This window comes from Capra hircus, chromosome 7 (genome assembly GCF_001704415.2).
Source record: "Capra hircus breed San Clemente chromosome 7, ASM170441v1, whole genome shotgun sequence".
Taxonomy (NCBI): Eukaryota; Metazoa; Chordata; class Mammalia; order Artiodactyla; family Bovidae; genus Capra; species Capra hircus.
The window spans coordinates 66,660,209-66,677,805 of NC_030814.1; the positions used below are offsets into that span (position 1 = coordinate 66,660,209).

The following is a 17,597-nucleotide window of genomic DNA, read 5'->3' on the forward strand; positions in this document are numbered from 1 at the left end:
GGCTCCGACCCCGCCCCGCGGAGGGGGCGCGCGGGCCAAGCCGCGTGCGTGCGCGTGCTGAGAGCGTGTGTGCATGCGCGGCGGCGCGGGGCGCGCGCGCGACCGGGAGCTCCGGGCTAGGCACTGCGGGGCGCAGGCGCGGCTGCGGCTTCCTTGTTCAGTCTCGAGTGGGGGCCGGCGGACTCGGGTGGAGTTAGCTCCGGGTGCAGGCCACGCTCTCACGCCGCTGGACCGCAGGAGGCGAGGGCCCTACGTTCAGCTCCCATGCCTCAGCTGCTCCAGCTGCCCCAGAAGAAGATACCGACGGTCAGAGAGGCTGAATCACCGGCCCAAGGTCACTCGGGAAAAACTGGAATCAAACCCAACAGTTGGCTGTAGGTCCAAAGATTATGAAAACACATTGAGCCCCTGCCATGTGCCAAGGATGATCCCGCCCTCGTTTGTCGACAGGGGTGGGTTTCATCCAGGGTGATTCAGCCTCCTCTGGGGACACTGAGCCATGTCTGGAGATACAGTTTTGGTTACCACTGGCTGTGGGTGCTACTGGCACCTAGTGGGTGGAGACTTGGGATGCTGCTAAATACCCTACAATGGGCAGGAGAGTCCCCCAACAAAGAATAATCTGCCCACTGCGTCAACAAGGGAGGTGGAACAATCCACAGACCCTGATAAAATAAAAACTGACCTGTACGCTGTTGTCAGATGGTGGTTCCTGCTGCCTAGTGACTTTTTACTCACTTTCTCAGCCTCTTGGTAGCCTAACAATATAACTGATTCACCATAAAATCAAATGAACTGTGAGGAATGAAGGAACCAGGTGTCAGGCCAACAGTATAACATAAAACATTTATAATACACCTCACTTAGATCACTTTACAATTTGCTAAGCACGTTGGCATCATCAGTTCCACTGGATGAGGGTAACTTATCAGTCCCCATTTGCAGGTGAGAAACAGAGGCTCAGCAGAGGGGAAAGCAGTGAGCTCAGGTAGCATCAGGGAGGTATTCTGTCCTTCCCCTGGGACTTTGCAAAGTTTTTCAGGTCAGAAGAAACCTGTAACACTTGGCAGGAGTGGGAGGGGCATGGCCCAAGTGGGAAAACAGATAGACATGCCCTAATGTACACACCCCACTATTAGAAGATCAGAAAATTGGAAACAACACATGTGTGTCCGGGCGTCCCTGCTGGCTCAGCTGGTGAAGAATTCGCCTGCAATGTGGGAGACCTGGGCTCAATCCCTGGGTTGGGAAGATCCTCTGGCGAAGGGAAAGACTACCCACTCCAGTATTCTGGCCTGAAGAATTCCATGGACTGTATAGCCCATGGGGTCGCGAAGAGTCAGACATGACTGAGCAACTTTCACTTCACTTCACATGTCCGTCCATTGTTGACTGGATAAATAAATCACAAGGGCGTGAATGAAATGCACAGGATGTGGTCAAATGAAGGAAGGCAGACATAAATCGTTTAAAATAATGTACTTTTATGGACTTCCCTGGCAGCCCAATTGTTAAGACACCACCCCTCCATTGCAGGGAGCAGGGGTTCAATCCCTAGTTGGGGAACTAAGATCCCCATGCAGCAAAATAAATAAATAAATAAAAATAAAAACACAGATACTTACCCAAGATAAAACAAGCAGCCATGTACCTGTCACTGAAACCAACACATTTTAGCATTTTTGTAACTTTTGCTTCAGATCTTTTTAAAGAGATGAACTTGACAGCTTGCTTTTCCCTCCTCTCCATTCACTTCCTTCTTCCCACCCCAGGGTGAACAGTGAATCAAAAACGGGTATGTGCACACTTTCTTGAATGTAACTCCTAACATGGGTTGTTCAGGCATATCCAAAACACAGAATACAGTTTTTGCCCTTTTCTCAATTGCAGTAAAATATACCAGTTACCATTGTAACCATGTATCAGTACAGAGCTCAGTGGCATTAAACACATTCACACTGTCATGCAGCGGCCCCCACCCCACCGCCCGCCCCTGATCATCTGACTTTCTCATCTTCCCAAACTGAAACTCTGTCCCCATGAAACACTGACTCCCCATCCCCTCCCCCAGTCCTGGCCCCACCATCTACTTCCTGTTTCTGGATCTGACACTTCTAGGGACCTCCTGTGAGTGAAATCAAACAGTATGTGTCCTTCTGTGTCTGGCTTCTCTCCCTGAGCATAATGTCCTCAAGGTCCATCCATGTGGTAGTGAGGGTCAGTGCTTCACCCCTTTTCGTGGCTGAGTGATAGTCCCCTGTGTGTGGAAGAACCACATACTGTTTATTCATCACCCATTGACAGACACTTGGGTAATTTCTACCCTTTGGTTACTGTGGATAATACTGCTATGAACGTGGATGTACAAATGCCTTTTGTGTGTCCTAAGTTGCTCAGTTGTGTCCGACTCTGTGCAAGACCCCATGGACTATAGCCCACCAGACTCCTCTGTCCATGAGATTCTCTAGGCAAGAATACTGGAGTGGGTTGCCATGTCCTCCTCTAGGGAAGCTACCCAACTCAGGGATCAAACCCAAGTCTCTTCTGTCTCCCGCATTGGCGAGTGGGTTCTTTACCACTAGTGCCACGTAGGAAGCCCATTGGACCCTTTTAATTTAAAAACTATATGTAACATTGTGTACAGAGAAAATATATGGCATGGACATTGCCTGGTAGAGGAGAGACCTAGACAGGGGGCAGGGATCATGGGGATTTTGTTTTGTCATAGCTGCCAGGTGACATGCACTTATTATTTATTTTTTGTCCATCTTTCAATATGCTTTGAGTCTGGGTGGGGCCAGGGCAGGACCCTCGGGGTGAGGAACTTGATATGTGCTGAATAACTGGGTGACTTTCATTTTCCAGGAAGGAGCTGTGGGCTGCTCTGGAAGGGGGCTGGGAAGCTTTCTGTTCAGGGCCACACAGTAAATGTTTTCGGCTCTGAAGCTCTGTGGCAATGACTCTGTGCTGCTATAATCGGAAAGCATCAGAGTTCATATGGAAACAAATAGCTGTGACTATCAACTTTATTTACAGACACACCAATGTGACTGTCATATAATTTCCGTGTGTCTCAAATACTTTTGATTTTCGTTCAACCATTTAAAGATGTAAAAAAAAACCAAAACATTTTTATCTCACATACATCCTTGCGTGCTTAGTCACTCAGTTGTGTTTGACTCTTTTCGATCCCATGGACTGTAGCCCACCAGGCTCCTCTGTCCATGGGATTTCCCAGGCAAGAATACTGGAGAGGGTTGCCATTCCCTTCTCTAGAGGTCCTTCCCCCTCAGGGATTGAACCTGCATCTCCTGTGTCTCCTGCACTGGCAGGCAGATTCTTTATCTACTGAGGCTATAACCAAACCACAGAAAGGGGATGTGACCTGCAGGCCAGAGTTTGACAACTCCATAAGTTGGAATGTTTTGATCAACGGTGTCACCTTTCTAATCAGAAAATAAATATTTTCTTTCTTTTAAAACATCTCTGAAGGCTGCATTCTGGAGTCAGGTACACCCCTGTTCCCATCCTCTCTGCCACCGATTCACTGCGTGTCCGAGAAAGTCACCTTCTTTCTCTGAGTCCAAGTCTGCGAAATGCGGATAACAGGGCACAGACGCTAGGCTCTCTTGAGAAAAGTGGACACAAGGAACCACCATGTGTCATTTATTTGAAGACATCAGCGGGGCAAGAGTGGTCACTCCACTGAGAGAAGAGGACACTGGCCGCCGAGGTTGGAACAGAGAGCCCTGTGCTGAGTTGCCAGCCAGGTTGTGCCACGCTCTCAGCCACTCTTGGGGATGGAGTCCCGGCTGTTTGTCGGCAACCACTGGTAGGTGGCAGCTTGACCAGACACGGGAGGTTCCATATCTCCTGGCAGCAAAGCTGCAGGTGACAGTACCATTTGACTCCCTTCCTCTGCCGCCATGGCTTCCTCTTCGGGTCTGAGTGGGCAGCAGCTTCTGAGAATGACCCCTACTCCATGGGCTCCTGGGGTCCCTACCCTTGTGCACCTGGCTTCTAACCAACAGGACATGGCCAGGGTGTGGGGATGTCCTTCTGTGACCAGACTGTAAACAGTTTTGACTTCTGTCTTGCTAGAAGCCACGGTGAAAATTCAGGAAGACCCACGTGGCCAGGAACTGAATGGAGCCAACTGCCAGTGAGCAACCCTGGAAGCAGACCCATCCCCAGCTGGGTTTCAGATGAGTCTCCCAGCCCTGGGCAGCATCTCAGTTGCAGCCATGCCACAGGCTGTGAAGCAGAGGACCTGCTAAGCTGCACCTGAATCTGACCCACAGAAAGATGCTAAACTGGGTTGCGTTAAGCAGCTATATTTGCTGCAATCTGTTATACAGCAATAGCAATGAGGGCTTCTCTGGAAGCTCAGTGGTAAAGAACACACCTGCCAATGCAGGAGACGTGGGTTCGATCCCTGGGTCCAGATGATCCCTTGGAGATGGAAATGGAAACCCACTCCAATGTTCTTGCCTGGAGAATCCCATGGACAGAGGAGCCTGGCAAACTACAGTCCATGGGGTCACAGAGAGTCAGACATGACTTTGTGACTGAACGACAAACAACAATAGCTAATGAATACAACCTGCCTTCCCCTGATTCTGGCTGGGCATTCTGGAGCATTGCTTGAATTGGGTGACATTAGTGAGTGCCTCCTGTGTACAAGGGTGGCTCAAGAATACTGGGGTGCATGCCTGCAAAGCCCCCACCACAGTGCCCAGCACAGCCGTAACCAGACAATATGAACTCACGTGAGACTAAAAGCAGTGTGAGCGGAGCCCTAGTGACTGGTGCCTGGGACATCTATTCACCATGCCTCTTCCTGAGAGTCTCTTCCATCCAGACCACATGAGAACCAATGTACCCCAAGATTTAATCAAGCACTTTCTGTGTACCAGGTGGGTCAGACAGACAATACCACCTTAAAGAAATACTGTCAGTGAGTAAAATACCAAAGAGAGGTACCAGAGATAAAACAGCTTCAAATCGGCTGTACTCAGCCTGGAAGGGGGGTTGCCTCCCAGAGGAGGTGTGGCTGCAGCCATGAAGCAGAAAGAGAAGGCAACCAGGCCAGGAGAGAGGAGAAGCTGTCCAGGCAGAGGAAAGAGTGTGTGCAAAGGACTGGGGGCAGGAGGGACACAGGAGCTCTGCAGGGGGTGGGCAGGGCCTGTGGGGAGGAGTCTGGAGCCAGGTCAGGGCTGTTAGCAGCCATCCAGAGGTGGACACAGAAGGGCGTGGCTTGTTGTTTTTCATTTGCTGTCATGTCCCACTCTCTGTGACCCCATGGATTGCATCACGCCAGGCTCCCTGTCATCCACTATTTCCCACAGTTTGCTCAGATTCATGTCCATTGAGTTGATGATGTTACCTAACAGTCTCATTCTCTGTCGCTCTCTTCTCTTGCCTTCAATCTTTCCCAGCATCAGGATTTTTTCCAATGAGTCAGCTCTTTGGTGGCCAAAGTATTGGAGCTTCAGCATTAGCCCTTCCAATGAATATTTAGGATTGATTTCCTTTAGGATTGACTGGTTTGATCTTCTTGCAATTCAAAGGACTCTCAAGAGACTTCTCCAACACTATAGTTCAAAAGCACCAGTTCTTCCGCACTCAGCCTTCTTTATGGTTCAACTCTCACAACTGTACTTGACTACTGTGGAAAACTATAGCTTTGGCTGTATGAATCTTTGTTCAGACCTCAGCCTCTCTGGGCCTCAGTTTTCCCACATGTTCACTGGGATGTGCGAAAGGTTTGGCAGGGATGGAGTGTTCCAGACTCACACCCTGTGTGCAGACAGGAAAAGGGAGAGCCTGGAGGACATCCCAGCTCCACTTGGGGCCGGGTCCCAGAATGGCAGGCAGAGGACATAGCTGACTCCCAGGCTGCCCTGGGATAAGACAGCAGGGGTGGGCTGTCCTGCCTACTGTCCTGGGGAGGAGGGTCTGGCAACTGCTGACTGCTGGGGTGAGTGTTTCAGTCCCAGTGCTGGAGGCCTCTGTGCCCTGAGTTGCTTATCGGGCCTCCGGGGTCTCAGGTAGCATGGGGGAGTGATATGAGCTCAGGAAGGGTGGTCAGGGTTTGTTCTGGGTCCCTGCACCCCTGCACTCACAGTCGTAAGGTTGCCAGCTTTGCCTGTGGAGTATTAGTTTCCCCACCTGTAAAGTGAGGAGGGATAAGGGAACTAACTCCCTGGTGGTCCAGTGGTTGGGACTTGGTGGCGCTTTTACTGCGCATCCCAGTTTCAATCCTTGGTCAGGGAAATAAGATCCCATAAGCCATGTGGCACGCCCAAAACTAAAAATTGAATAAATAAGATAAAACTGATGAGGATAAAAGAAGCCACTGCAACACTTCTGAAGGATGAGTAATTGTAAACACTAAAGCACGTCCAACCCTGCCTGGAAAATCCTTAGACCTTCACACTCCAGCAAGGAGGGCTATGTTGATAAGGTCGGTGGTGACAGATGAGGAAACTGAGGCAGGAAAGCGACAGGGTGAGGACCCCGAGGGCTCTAGTGCCTGGTCTACCCGCTAGGCGCTGGAGGCTTCGCGAGAGACCGTCGCGGGGATCCGGGACCCACCGAGGGCCGCCTTTTCCACCGCGGTCGCTAGAGGCCGCTCGTGGCGCTGCGCAATGAGCTCGCGCCCCGTGCCCTGGGCCGTCCGTCCCGCCCACCACCCGCCCCGCCCCGCCCCGCCCCGCCCCGCCCCGCCCCCTGCCCAGAAGGCCCTGCAGGGACGGGGCCCTGCCACTCCGGAGCTTGCAGGGTGCGCGGTCTATCCAGCAGCATGAGCGCCCCCGCTGCGACCCCTATCTTCGCGCCCGGCGAGAATTGCAGCCCAGCGTGGCGGGCTGCGCCCGCGGCCTACGACGAGTCGGACACGCACCTGCAGATCCTGGGCAAGCCGGTGATGGAGCGCTGGGAGACCCCCTACATGCACGCGCTGGCGGCCGCCGCCGCCTCCAGAGGTAGCCCGGCCCGGCGAGCGGGGCCGACCGAGGCCAGCCCGCTCTCCGGCGACGCGGCGGAGTCTCTGTGCGCCTTTTTTCCTCGCCCGGAATGTAGGGCCGCTCGCAAGGCTAGCGGGGTTGTCCTGGGGGCGCTGCGGGCGCCTTGAGTACCAGGAACGCCCTCTCCAGGAGCACTGACGCCCCCACTCGGGGATGGGGGTGAATCGGGGGATGGGTCCTCAGAGACGCGGAACTCAGCGCCCCGCCCCCCCAACCCCGCGCGAGGCCGAAGACGGGGAATAGCAGCCTGGAGAGGTGCTGCCCAAGCCCACGTGGGGACTTATGCCTAGGAGTCGCGGGAGGCCCACCTCAGCTAAGAATAGCTCCGGGAAAGCTAAGGCCAGGAGACAGCTGTTGGAGGTGGCCCTGCACCAGGTGTCAGAGCCCGTGGGGTGCTGAGGGATCCCCACAACCCCAGAGGCTGTGCGTTCCGCCTGTGGGCCTCTGTGTCCCCGTCTACCAAATGGGCACAGCCAGCGTCCCTGCTTGGTTAGGGTGTTTCTGCCTCCGTCTTTGACCTAAAGGGGATCAATCCCCGCCCTCTTCTGTTCCAGGCCTGGGCCTTGAATCCTGGTTCTTCCTTGTCCTTTGTTGACTTCACTGTTGCAGGGCTGGGGACTGCCCAAATCGGCAGATAAGCACCCTCAGTGTAAACAGCCTGGGCCAGGGCTCAAGGTCCAGGGTCTGTCTTGCTCCCTGGCCTGGCCAGCCCAGTAGTTGTTGTCCATGGCCTCCCTGGCAGGCCACCCTCCCTGGCTACTGGCCCGGGCCCACACTGTTCCCTCAGAGCTGCTGTGTTCTGTCCCACCTCTGCTTTGCTGTGCCGCCCGGTCCTTGTGGCAAATGTTTCTCCCCGCCAAAGCTGTGCCCCCGTGCCCCCTCCTCCAGGTAGCCTCACCAGCCCCACCCTGTGGGTAACACCTGGGCTCTTTGTCTGCCTAGGGGGCCGGGTGCTAGAAGTGGGCTTTGGCATGGCCATCGCAGCCACAAAGGTGCAGGAGGCTCCCATCGAGGAGCACTGGATCATTGAGTGCAACGAGGGCGTCTTCCAGCGGCTCCAGGATTGGGCCCTGCAGCAGCCACACAAGGTGCCTGTTTCTGCCCTTGGCCCCTGTCTTCAGGGTGAAGGCCCTGCCCCCTCCCTTGTAACAGATGGGAGTTCTGGGCCCCCTCTGACCTAGCCTTTTTCTCCTCTGCCCCAAGGTGGTTCCCTTGAAAGGCCTGTGGGAGGAAGTGGCACCCACCCTGCCAGACAGTCACTTTGATGGTGAGGGGCTCTGGGAGCTGGGGGGTTGCTCTGCAGGGCCTGCCAGCCCCTCTGCCTGCTTATGAAGCCTTGACATTTCACTGGGGCACAGAGCCAAGAGGCAGGCACGGACGGATGCACGTCCAGGAGCCTGGCATGCAGGTGCACGTACACCTCCTTAAGGACGGAAGAGACATGATGCGTAGAAGTGGCCATGGCACTTGGGGCCTCCCCAAGGCTCCCACTGGCAGCCCCGCCTGGTGAGGCTGCCCCCCCAACCATGTGACTTCCATCCTCCCACACAGGGATCCTGTACGATACGTACCCGCTGTCGGAGGAGACCTGGCACACTCACCAGTTCAACTTCATTCGGGTAGGGCCACTGATGGTGGAATGTGGGCTACCAGCCACAGGATGGAGGGCCAGCCCCGTGGGGGGCACCTGCTGTCCATGCAGGGGTCACCTCTCCTTCCACTATTCCCCTGACCTGCCAGGAGGCGGGAGGTCCACTGGGAACACCTTTGCCCACCCTCACATCCCTTCCTGACCACTGTTCACCCCCACCCCCACCCCCAGGACCATGCCTTCCGCCTGCTGAAGCCAGGGGGTGTCCTCACCTACTGTAACCTCACCTCCTGGGGGGAGCTGATGAAGACCAAGTATTCGGACATCACCACCATGTTTGAGGTGCCCCACCCCCATCCTGGGCAGTGACTCTGGGTGGGAAGGCAGCTGTGATCTGGGGAGGGTTTCTGGTTTCTGCCAGCCCTAAGGGCTGATCTCAGTGGACTGAGCGCCCACTTGTACATCAGGAGAGGTCAGTCTCTCCAGGCTGACATCTGGTGGCTCCCCCAGTCCCTGGGATACACGGATGCACCCCAGAGTCACCGCACCCCTCCCTCTGCCCTCCTGCACCCAGGCTTCTCTTTATTGGTCTGGCCACCTTTGTCTCAGGCCTTTGCCCACTTGGTTTCCTCTATCTGCGAGGACGTACTAGGCGATACCCCCTAACAGCCTGGAAGCCCTGTTAGAACACCTGAAGACACCCACACCCAGGCCTCCGACCCCGCCTAGCCCCCAGGGTACCTGGCAGAGGGGCGGGCTGCAGAGCGTCACTACTGCCGGCCACTCCCCGTTACCTGGCGCCTCCCTCTGGCCAGGAGACCCAGGTGCCGGCCCTGCTGGAGGCGGGCTTCCGGCGGGATAACATACGCACGCAGGTCTTGGAGCTGGTCCCACCAGCCGACTGCCGCTACTACGCCTTCCCGCGGATGATCACGCCCCTGGTCACCAAGCACTGAGCCCAAGGGCCAGCTGCCCACGCCGCCCAGGGGCCCTGGGTTTCGGTAACACCTACCCCTACTCAGTGCCTTTGTGACCGGAATTGAAGGCTCCAGCCCTCAACCCTGGTCCAGACCCACACCAGCCTCCCTATCCCTCTCTGCCAGAGGATCTGTGGATGAAATAAAGGCTAATGCTGGTCTGGCCCATCAGCAGTGGGACACAAGTGTGTTTTTGCTTTTATTTTTCCTGCCTCTCCAAAGAATGGTAAAAGGAAAAAAATCTGCTACAAGCGCTTTTCGGAGCCGGTGGCTATTCCCCACTAGTTTCCGATCTCCCGTCCCGCCCTCGTCAGACACTGGCAATCAATCACCGATGGCCCCTCCCACCCTCCCGCTGGTGGGCACCTGGGGTCCTCAGAAGAGGCTGAACTAGGTCAGGGCCACACAGGGTGGCAGCCCCAAGATCCAGACCCTCTGGTCCCACCCAGTCAGGCTGCACCCCAACTCTCCCATCATCCTGTTTCCTCTGACTCCACGCCCTCCCGAGGCCTCAGCTCCCCCCCCAAGAGAGCAAGGCCCCGTCCTCCCCGCAGGTCCCCAGCCCCGGCCCACAGAGCACGCTGGGCAGGAGCGCAGGGAGGGTTGATAGGGTTTATTGACCGCCTCTTGGGGGGACGATGCTCAGGGCGGCCGGGCGCCAGCACTACCTGCGGTACCAGATCCGCAACCTCTTTTCCCGTTTGATCTTCTTCTGCAGCTGCAGAATGCCATAGAGCAGGGCCTCGGCCGTAGGCGGGCAGCCTAGAGGGGAGCGGTGCGAGCGGTGCCTCAAGCTCCTGAATCCTCCACCCAACGCCAGTTGGGATGGGCTTGGGGGTGGGCAGGTGGGCGGAGCCACCCTCGGGGTCCAGGCCCGCCCGCCAGACGGAATGAACCCAGGACTGGACCTCCAGGCCAAGACGTGGGTGGGGGAAGGCCCAGAGGGCCCCGCCCAGGTGAGCTACCCTGTCCACGGCCCTTACCCCCACGTGACCTGGCTCTGGACCCAGGAGACAAGTATGGGCGGCCTGCTGACACCCAGGCCACACTGCTCCGCCCCCCAGGACCCTTGCAAAGAGGTAGGGGCAGACTGGAGCGAGGTGAATCCGGGTAAACTCAAAAGACCTACAATTCTAGGGACAACGGGGGGAAAGGCTGAGGTGTCACTCTTCTGGGACCCTAGGTCTGCTCATGCGTACAGGGCGAGCCCTCTCAATGGGGGAGAGGGGGTTCTGTGTGCCCAGAGGGGCTCACCTGGGACGTAGATGTCCACTGGAACAATGCGGTCACAGCCCCGCACCACTGAGTAGGAGTAGTGGTAGTAGCCACCTCCGTTGGCGCAGCTGGGGGAGGGGAATGGGGCTGTGAGGGCCTTTCCTACCACCCTGGCCACCTCTCTCCCCGCTCCCAACCTCCAACCCACACCTCTTCCATAGGTATAGTGGGTGCACAACCCTGTAAATGCGCCAAAACCCACGGAATATTACACTTTGAAAGGGTGAATTTTATAGTATGTGAATTCCACCTCCACCAAGAAATTAGATGACTACACAGCCTTTAATGGCGTGGAGAAATAGGAGCTTGCCAGATGGGGAGAAGGCTGCAGCACCCCCAGAGCAGGATGTCCCTCCCATGGTCCTACCGTGGACACAGACAGGAACTGGACAGGCTGCTGGAGTGAGGGCACGACTGTCATGGGACAGAAGGGGACATTCTGGACAACCCCAGTGAGAAAGCAGCACAGAAAGACAGGAGAGAGGCCAGTGTGTCACCGGCGTCTGTCATCCGACCCTGCCCCACTGGGCACTCACCTCCCCATGGATACGACATAGCGGGGCTCTGGCATCTGGTCGTAGACCTGGAAGAGACAGGGGTCTGTGCGGCTCAAGGTTGGGGGGTGGGGGACGGGGAGTAAGGGTGAGCCTTGGGGCTCGGCCCACCTTGCGGAGCGCAGGGGCCATCTTGTTGGTGAGCGTCCCAGCCACTATCATCACATCGGACTGGCGCGGGCTGGCACGGAAGACCACGCCAAAGCGGTCCATGTCATAGCGGGGAGCTGCCATGTGCATCATCTCCACGGCACAGCAGGCCAGGCCAAAGGTCATGGGCCACAGTGAGCTCTGCAGGGCAGGATGGGTGGCCAGTGAGCAGACTGAGGGGCCCACCGTGTTTCAAGAAACTGGGCGATTTCACAAAGAAAAATCCAGATGCCTAGCCTTTCTTCAAAGATGACCCCTTAGCCCACAGTGACTACATGACCTCCAGACCTCCAAGGCATTCTGGATGCTGGTCACCAGCCTGAGCATGCTGCCCCAGCCCAGGACTGCCTGCCAAGAGGGCAAAGTGAGTTTGGCCAGTGGGTCCATGCTTCCCAGCAGCTATGTTACCAAAAAGAAAAACGAACAGAAAAGCCCTAAAACCAACTGCAAATAGTTTTAATGATACAGTGCACACAACCCCAGTCTCCCCTAAATCTGGCCTCCAATATGGCACATGCTGCTCTGGGTGCCCAGTGATCACTTCTGGCACAGATTTAGAGCCTGAGACTAAGCCCCTGCAGGGCCTTTTTCCCAACAGTGCCTGAACTAAAAGGGCCAACTCCAGGAAGCCCTCCTGGATGCACCCTGACCTCCCTCCGACTTGTAGTCTGATTCCCACCACCTCCTATCCCCCACCACCCCAGCTGTTATCTCTGCTTGTCTGTGTCCATTTTGGGATCTGGCCAAGGTCCCTGCTGCCCTGCAGATGTGCTAATTCAGGTGACAGGGCTTGGGTCATCCAGAGGGCAAGGGCAGCCCAACATGGCAGGGTACCCGAGCGGTGCCCACCATAATGACATGGCCACCCTGGAGCTGCGGGTCTGGAGCGCCGTTTGCTGCAGCCCTGCTGATCACACATGGACATTGTACAGTACCATCAATGGGGGCCTGTTCCCCAGCGGGGCGCCCTAGGGGCACTGAAAGGAGCCCCTGTCCTAGGGCAGAGGACATGTGTCTTAAGGAGACACAGATGAGCACGAGGGTACCCAGACTGTCCCAAAGCCAACATGAGGGGTGGGGTGGAAGTTAGGATATCTGCTGGGAAGGAGCTACTGTTTTCATCTCCCATTTCCAGTTAAAAACATGGGTTTTACATTAAAAGAGAAAAGAGAGGAACAGAAGACAGGACAGGAAGGAGGTGGGTCATCCTCTCTGGGAGGTGGCAGGGGGAAGGGCAGAGATCCTGAGAATCAGAGCCTCAGGTCTCCACACAGAGGGGCCTGGCCCGCTCTGTGGCCACATGGCAGCAGGGGCCTGAGGGACAGAGACAGGGAGGGGCTCACCCGGCGCGCCCAGTTGATGAGGTCGTCCAGCTTGGCCACCACATACTCGCCCCGGCTGCTGGGAAGTGCGGCAGGTTTGGGGACCACGGCTCTGGCCTGGGATACAGCGGGCTGGGTGCTGGGCATGGACACATGGCATGGGGAGGCGTCAGCCAGGCAGGCGCCCCCTCTGCCCCCACCTGCTGCCCAGGCCTGGGGCAGGACATGCCTCGCTGCAGTCCCAGTGAGACCTTGTCCTCTCAGGGACTTGGTCTCCTTATCTGGAAAACAGGTTTGGCTGACACACTCTGTCAGCAAGCTCCTGGTCTGGACATGTGCAGCCATCAGCCTGGATGTGCAGGAGGGGGCTGGGCAGGATTCTGAGGGCAAGGATTCCTGGTATTGCCCCACTGGGTAGTGGGAGGGCCCCAGGGTTGCCATGGGCCAGTGCTGAGCCGGTGGGGGTGGGGTGGCTAGTGGGGTAGCTCTCGGGAAGGCTGGCCTCACCTGCTCGGGCTGTCAGCGGCCATGCTTGAATGGACCCCTCGCACCTGCAGAGCGGCACCCATGCCAGAGCTGTTGGGAGATGGACCACACATGACAGGGAGCCCGGGGCGCCTGCTGACAGGGTCACCCCGGGACCAGCGTTGGGGGACCGACCAGGGGCCAAATATAGCCCTCCGCCTGTTTTTTGTAAATTAAGTTTTACTGACACACAGCCATGCCCGTTCACTTTCTTGGTGGCTGTGGCGGTTTTTAAAGAGCCAAAAACGTCCACTAACTCGCCCTTTGCGGAAACAAATCTGCTGATCCCTGGTCTAGAGAGTGCCTGCTCTGCATCTGAAATTTTCCTTGTTTCCCCATTTTCCCTTTGCTTTGCATTATCTATTTTATTCTTAGGGGAAAAGCCTATCAAAATAAAATCAGCCCAAATCCACACCGTCCTCAGAGCCCCCAACTCCCCTCCATTAAGAAGACCCTCCCCTGAGGTTTGGGGGAGAATGGATACATGTATGTATATGACTGAGTCTCTTCACTGGAACTATCACAACATTGTTAATCACCTGCAACCCAAAACAAAACGTTTTTGGTATTAAAAAAATAAAAGATGACCCTCCCCTGAGATCTGCTGTGTCCCTGAAAGCTTGGGGCTGGGGCTGGATTTCTGGGCTTTGTTTGCAGCCACCTGCCTTCCCGTCCCAAGGAGGTTTGCACAGGGCTGCTGCCTGAGCAAATGCACTAGAAGCCTTCCAGTGTCAGGTAATGGCTGAGTTGAGGGCACGAGGGCAGGGAAACATGGGTCTGGAGGCCAGGTGACCCCCAACCTGGCACTGCTGGAGGACTCTCCCGAGTCTGAGGCACCCTAATGGCTCTGTCTAAGCCCCTCCCGGCCAGGGCCTCACTGCTCTGGGTAGAGGGTCAGGATCAGAGCCCGAGGCAGGCACTCACCGTACAGCAAGGATCGGGTGCAACAGGCGGGGAGCTGCAGAGAGAACCACAGGGTGGAGGCAGTGAGCTGAGGCAGCATCAGAGGCCACACCAGCTGGGAGTGTCCAGCCAGGCATTTGCCTGTCAGGACCTAGCACCCCCTCTCTCTCACCCTCAGTCTATCTAGACTCCATTTAACAAATGTTTGGTACAGAGCGATCTTTCAGGGGACTTCCCTGGTGGTCGAGGAGTCAGGACTCCGTGCTTAGATTCTGCAAGCTGTGAGGTATAGCCAAAAAAAGAAAAAAGCCATCTTTCAGAATACGAAGCAGACACCAGACAGTGTCCAGTGTCATTCCTCTGTTTCCAATGACACAGTCCACACTGGAGGCCAGTGCTCCTTTGCTCAGGCACATTAGTGTCCCACCTACCTCAGGGCCTTGCACTTGCCATGCTCTCTGCCTGGAGCACCCAGCCCTTCTTGTGGGACGGGTTTCAGCTCAACTGCCTGGGTCTACACTAGCTTCCTAGGCCCTCCTGATCCTGCCACATCCGCAAGTATGGTGCCTGCCTGCCCCAGATGCAAGGGCCTCCCTGGCTTCCCTTAGTGTCTGTCATGGCCTTGACTCAGACTGACAGGTGTGTGTCAAGTTAACATATCCACAGACTTCAGCGAGGCTCCAGGCTCTGGCTGGGAGTTCAGGAGTTCCAGAGGCTGGGCAACTCCAGACTCCTGTGTGAGCTGCCTCTGCCTCAGCCTCAGCCCCCCAACCTGACCTTAGTTAGGGCTTTGGGTAAGCTCACAGCACAGTAAACGCCCTTCACCTTCAAGGTGAAGGAATTTCAACCTCTGGTCCAGACTTAGCAAGAGGCTGCTGGTAAGGATTCAGAAGGCCAGCGAACTTGCACGGGAAGGAAAAACACCCATTTTATGGCCACCCACGTCTTACTAAAAATTTGGCCTTTCCTTAGTATAGCCCAAACTACAGCAGTATTAGCAGGACGCAGGCATTTCACCAACAGAAATGACAGTGGTTTCTTAGCTACGCCACAGGGACTGCTGCCAACCCTGTATAAAGGAACGTGCCCACTCCATTCCTTCACGGACACAGCAGTTGGCAGACCCGCCACTAGACTCTGGCCTTCCAGGCATGACTAATGAAGCACCCGGACTGCGAACAGATCCCTGGTTCCCAGACAGTATCTTGACAGCTGTCAGTATACCCACTTTACTTTACAATCCTGGGAATCCATCCTAGGCGCTTAATCGCTAATCGGAGGAGGAAAGGGCCCTGGAGCAGCCAGGGTTAGGACGCCTGCGCAGCGGGTGACCGACCCCTTCCCAGGGTGGCAGGCTGCCCTGGGTCGCGTTCCGGCCCTACCAGGCCGCGTGACCTCCAGGGGGGTCCCAGCCTCTCTCTGGGCCTCACTTTTCTCCCTGTCAGGGCTGTACCCACCAGCGCCGCCTCTTCCCGGGAATTTCAGGGGCAGCATCCTGGGCCAAATGTGGGCCCCTTCTGCCCTCGCCTGGAATTCCTCCCAGAGATGGCAGCCTGCATCACCCTCGGCCTCCGCTTGCCCGAGCGGCTGAGGCTAAAGGTCTCCCGGAACGACCCAAGCCCGGACCCCGCCGCCCTGACCAGCTCTCACCCGCCAGCGCCGCCATCTTGGCCTCGGCCTTCAGACAACCTCTACGGTCCGTCCTCTGTAGCGCTCCGGATGCCCCGGGCCGTCGCCCAAAGCGGCTCGGGTGGTGCGGAAAAACCGGAACTCGGGTGGGGACGTTCCGCCTCTGTGGACGCCCCACCGCCGCGCGACTCCGACACCCCACGCGGAAATAGAACACGGAGGTGCGGGCGGAGAGTCTTGGCAAAAGGAAGAGGGTAACCCAGTCTCTTCTTACCCGGGGAAGCAAAAGGTGCAACCTCCGTCCCTGGGTGGGCTCGAACCACCAACCTTTCGGTTAACAGCCGAACGCGCTAACCGATTGCGCCACAGAGACGGTGTTGCGGCTCAGTTGCAGGCGCGACCCTACGAGGCATGCGCGGCCCGCATGGGCGGCCCGACCTACGTCTGCGTGCGAGCCGCACAGAGCGGGGCGGAGTCAGGAGGCGAGGAGACGACTTACTATCCAGCCGAAATAGCTCAGTTGGGAGAGCGTTAGACTGAAGATCTAAAGGTCCCTGGTTCGATCCCGGGTTTCGGCAAAAGTTTTGGCGCTGCTAGCATCATCCTTCTCTTTCGGAGCTGATCCAGCTGCTCCCAGCTTGTTTACCAAGAATGTGTGGATGTTGACATTGGCTTATGGCAACGCGAGAGGGCTTGAATGGAAACAGGCCTCAAACCCGCCCGCCCGCCCCGCCCCACCAATCCCCAAAACTGTGATTCCAGCCCCAAAGCACCGCCCCGTCCACGCAGAGCGGGACAGTAGTTGTGTCTCAGGGGCTTAGTTGCTCCGACGCATGTGGGATCTTCCTGACCAGGGATCCAGCCTGTGACTCCTGCATTGGCAGGCAGACTCTATCTACCTCTGGACTGCCAGAGAAGTCCCTCCTATGTGGTTTAATTGTGACAATCCTGTTGGGCACCTGTTCTACCCATTTTACGTATAGGGAAACTGACTCTTAAACGGGGGAACTCAGGTGAGCAGCAGGGCTCCTCCTGGCGGGCGAGGACCAGCCTAGGGGTGTCGGGGAGCCTGGCAATAGGTCCGGGCAGGGGCAGGTGGGATCTGGCCGCCCTCACCATCCATCTCCAGCACATGCAGGAGTAAAGAGCAGGTGGGGCCGAGGGGAACCCTACAAGTCCTCAGTTCCCACGACTGGCCAGGCTGTGGAGCTGGATTTTTGTTTTTAAAATTTAAATAAACCCAAATAAGCTAATTAATTTAAAAAAATGAAGACCCAGCACAGCCAAAAACAAATAAAAAAATTTAAGGTGGTGGTGGGGGTCAGAAGGCTTCTCTGGTAGCTCACTGGTAAAGAATCTACCTGTCAGTGCAGGTGTTACAGGTTCAATCCCTGGTCCATGAAGATCCCACATGCCCTGGAGCAACTAAGCCCTTGTGCTACAGCTACTGAGCCTGTGTTCTAGCACCTGAGAGCCACAACTACACACAGGGGGCTCTAGAGCCTGTGCTCAGCAGCAAGAGAAGTCACTGCAGTGATAAGACCACACATTGCAATTAGAGTAGTCCCTGCTCCCGAAACTAGAGACAAGCACACACAGCAAAGATCCAGCACAGCCATAAATAATCTGTTGATTCAGAGAAA

General features: G+C 56.3%; 2 protein-coding genes and 2 non-coding genes across 8 annotated transcripts; 2 read left to right on the forward strand and 2 right to left on the reverse strand.

Annotated features, from left to right (window-relative positions):
- GAMT (guanidinoacetate N-methyltransferase) lies at nucleotides 6,735-9,778 on the forward strand. The gene is made up of 6 exons (XM_018050447.1): nucleotides 6,735-6,986; nucleotides 7,971-8,116; nucleotides 8,232-8,295; nucleotides 8,580-8,647; nucleotides 8,851-8,961; nucleotides 9,435-9,778. The coding sequence occupies exons 1-6, from the start codon at nucleotides 6,806-6,808 to the stop codon at nucleotides 9,573-9,575; spliced, it is 711 nt and encodes a 236-aa protein (XP_017905936.1). The 5' UTR covers nucleotides 6,735-6,805; the 3' UTR covers nucleotides 9,576-9,778.
- On the reverse strand, nucleotides 10,195-16,369 carry NDUFS7 (NADH:ubiquinone oxidoreductase core subunit S7). Of its 5 annotated transcripts, none has more exons than XM_018050444.1 (8): nucleotides 15,976-16,369; nucleotides 14,347-14,380; nucleotides 13,405-13,473; nucleotides 12,919-13,036; nucleotides 11,537-11,716; nucleotides 11,408-11,454; nucleotides 10,851-10,939; nucleotides 10,195-10,358 (listed from the first exon to the last, which is right to left on the reverse strand). In XM_018050444.1, the coding sequence occupies exons 1-8, from the start codon at nucleotides 15,989-15,991 to the stop codon at nucleotides 10,261-10,263; spliced, it is 651 nt and encodes a 216-aa protein (XP_017905933.1). In that variant the 5' UTR covers nucleotides 15,992-16,369; the 3' UTR covers nucleotides 10,195-10,260. The 5 variants fall into 5 exon arrangements, with proteins under 5 accessions (XP_017905933.1, XP_017905934.1, XP_017905935.1 ...); XM_018050445.1 differs by lacking the exon at nucleotides 15,976-16,369 and adding an exon at nucleotides 14,498-14,599; XM_018050443.1 differs by lacking the exon at nucleotides 15,976-16,369 and adding an exon at nucleotides 15,783-15,939 and having other exon boundaries at nucleotides 10,197-10,358.
- Nucleotides 16,254-16,327, reverse strand: TRNAN-GUU. The gene has a single exon. It is a non-coding gene; the product is annotated as a tRNA-Asn (tRNA).
- TRNAF-GAA lies at nucleotides 16,460-16,532 on the forward strand. Its single transcript has one exon. It is a non-coding gene; the product is annotated as a tRNA-Phe (tRNA).

Bases quoted from the DNA above. Each gene is read 5' to 3' on its own strand.
- GAMT (XM_018050447.1), top strand. From the start codon at position 6,806: ATGAGCGCCCCCGCTGCGACCCCTATCTTCGCGCCCGGCGAGAATTGC. The intron at 8,296-8,579 runs GTGAGGGGCTCT...CCTCCCACACAG, and splicing joins GCCAGACAGTCACTTTGATG to GGATCCTGTACGATACGTAC. The intron at 8,962-9,434 runs GTGCCCCACCCC...CCCTCTGGCCAG, and splicing joins ACATCACCACCATGTTTGAG to GAGACCCAGGTGCCGGCCCT.
- NDUFS7 (XM_018050446.1), bottom strand. From the start codon at position 13,338: ATGGCAACCCTGGGGCCCTCCCACTACCCAGTGGGGCAATACCAGGAA. The intron at 11,717-12,918 runs GTGAGCCCCTCC...CCTGCCCTGCAG, and splicing joins TCATCAACTGGGCGCGCCGG to AGCTCACTGTGGCCCATGAC. The intron at 10,940-11,407 runs GTGAGTGCCCAG...CCCCTCCCCCAG, and splicing joins TATGTCGTATCCATGGGGAG to CTGCGCCAACGGAGGTGGCT.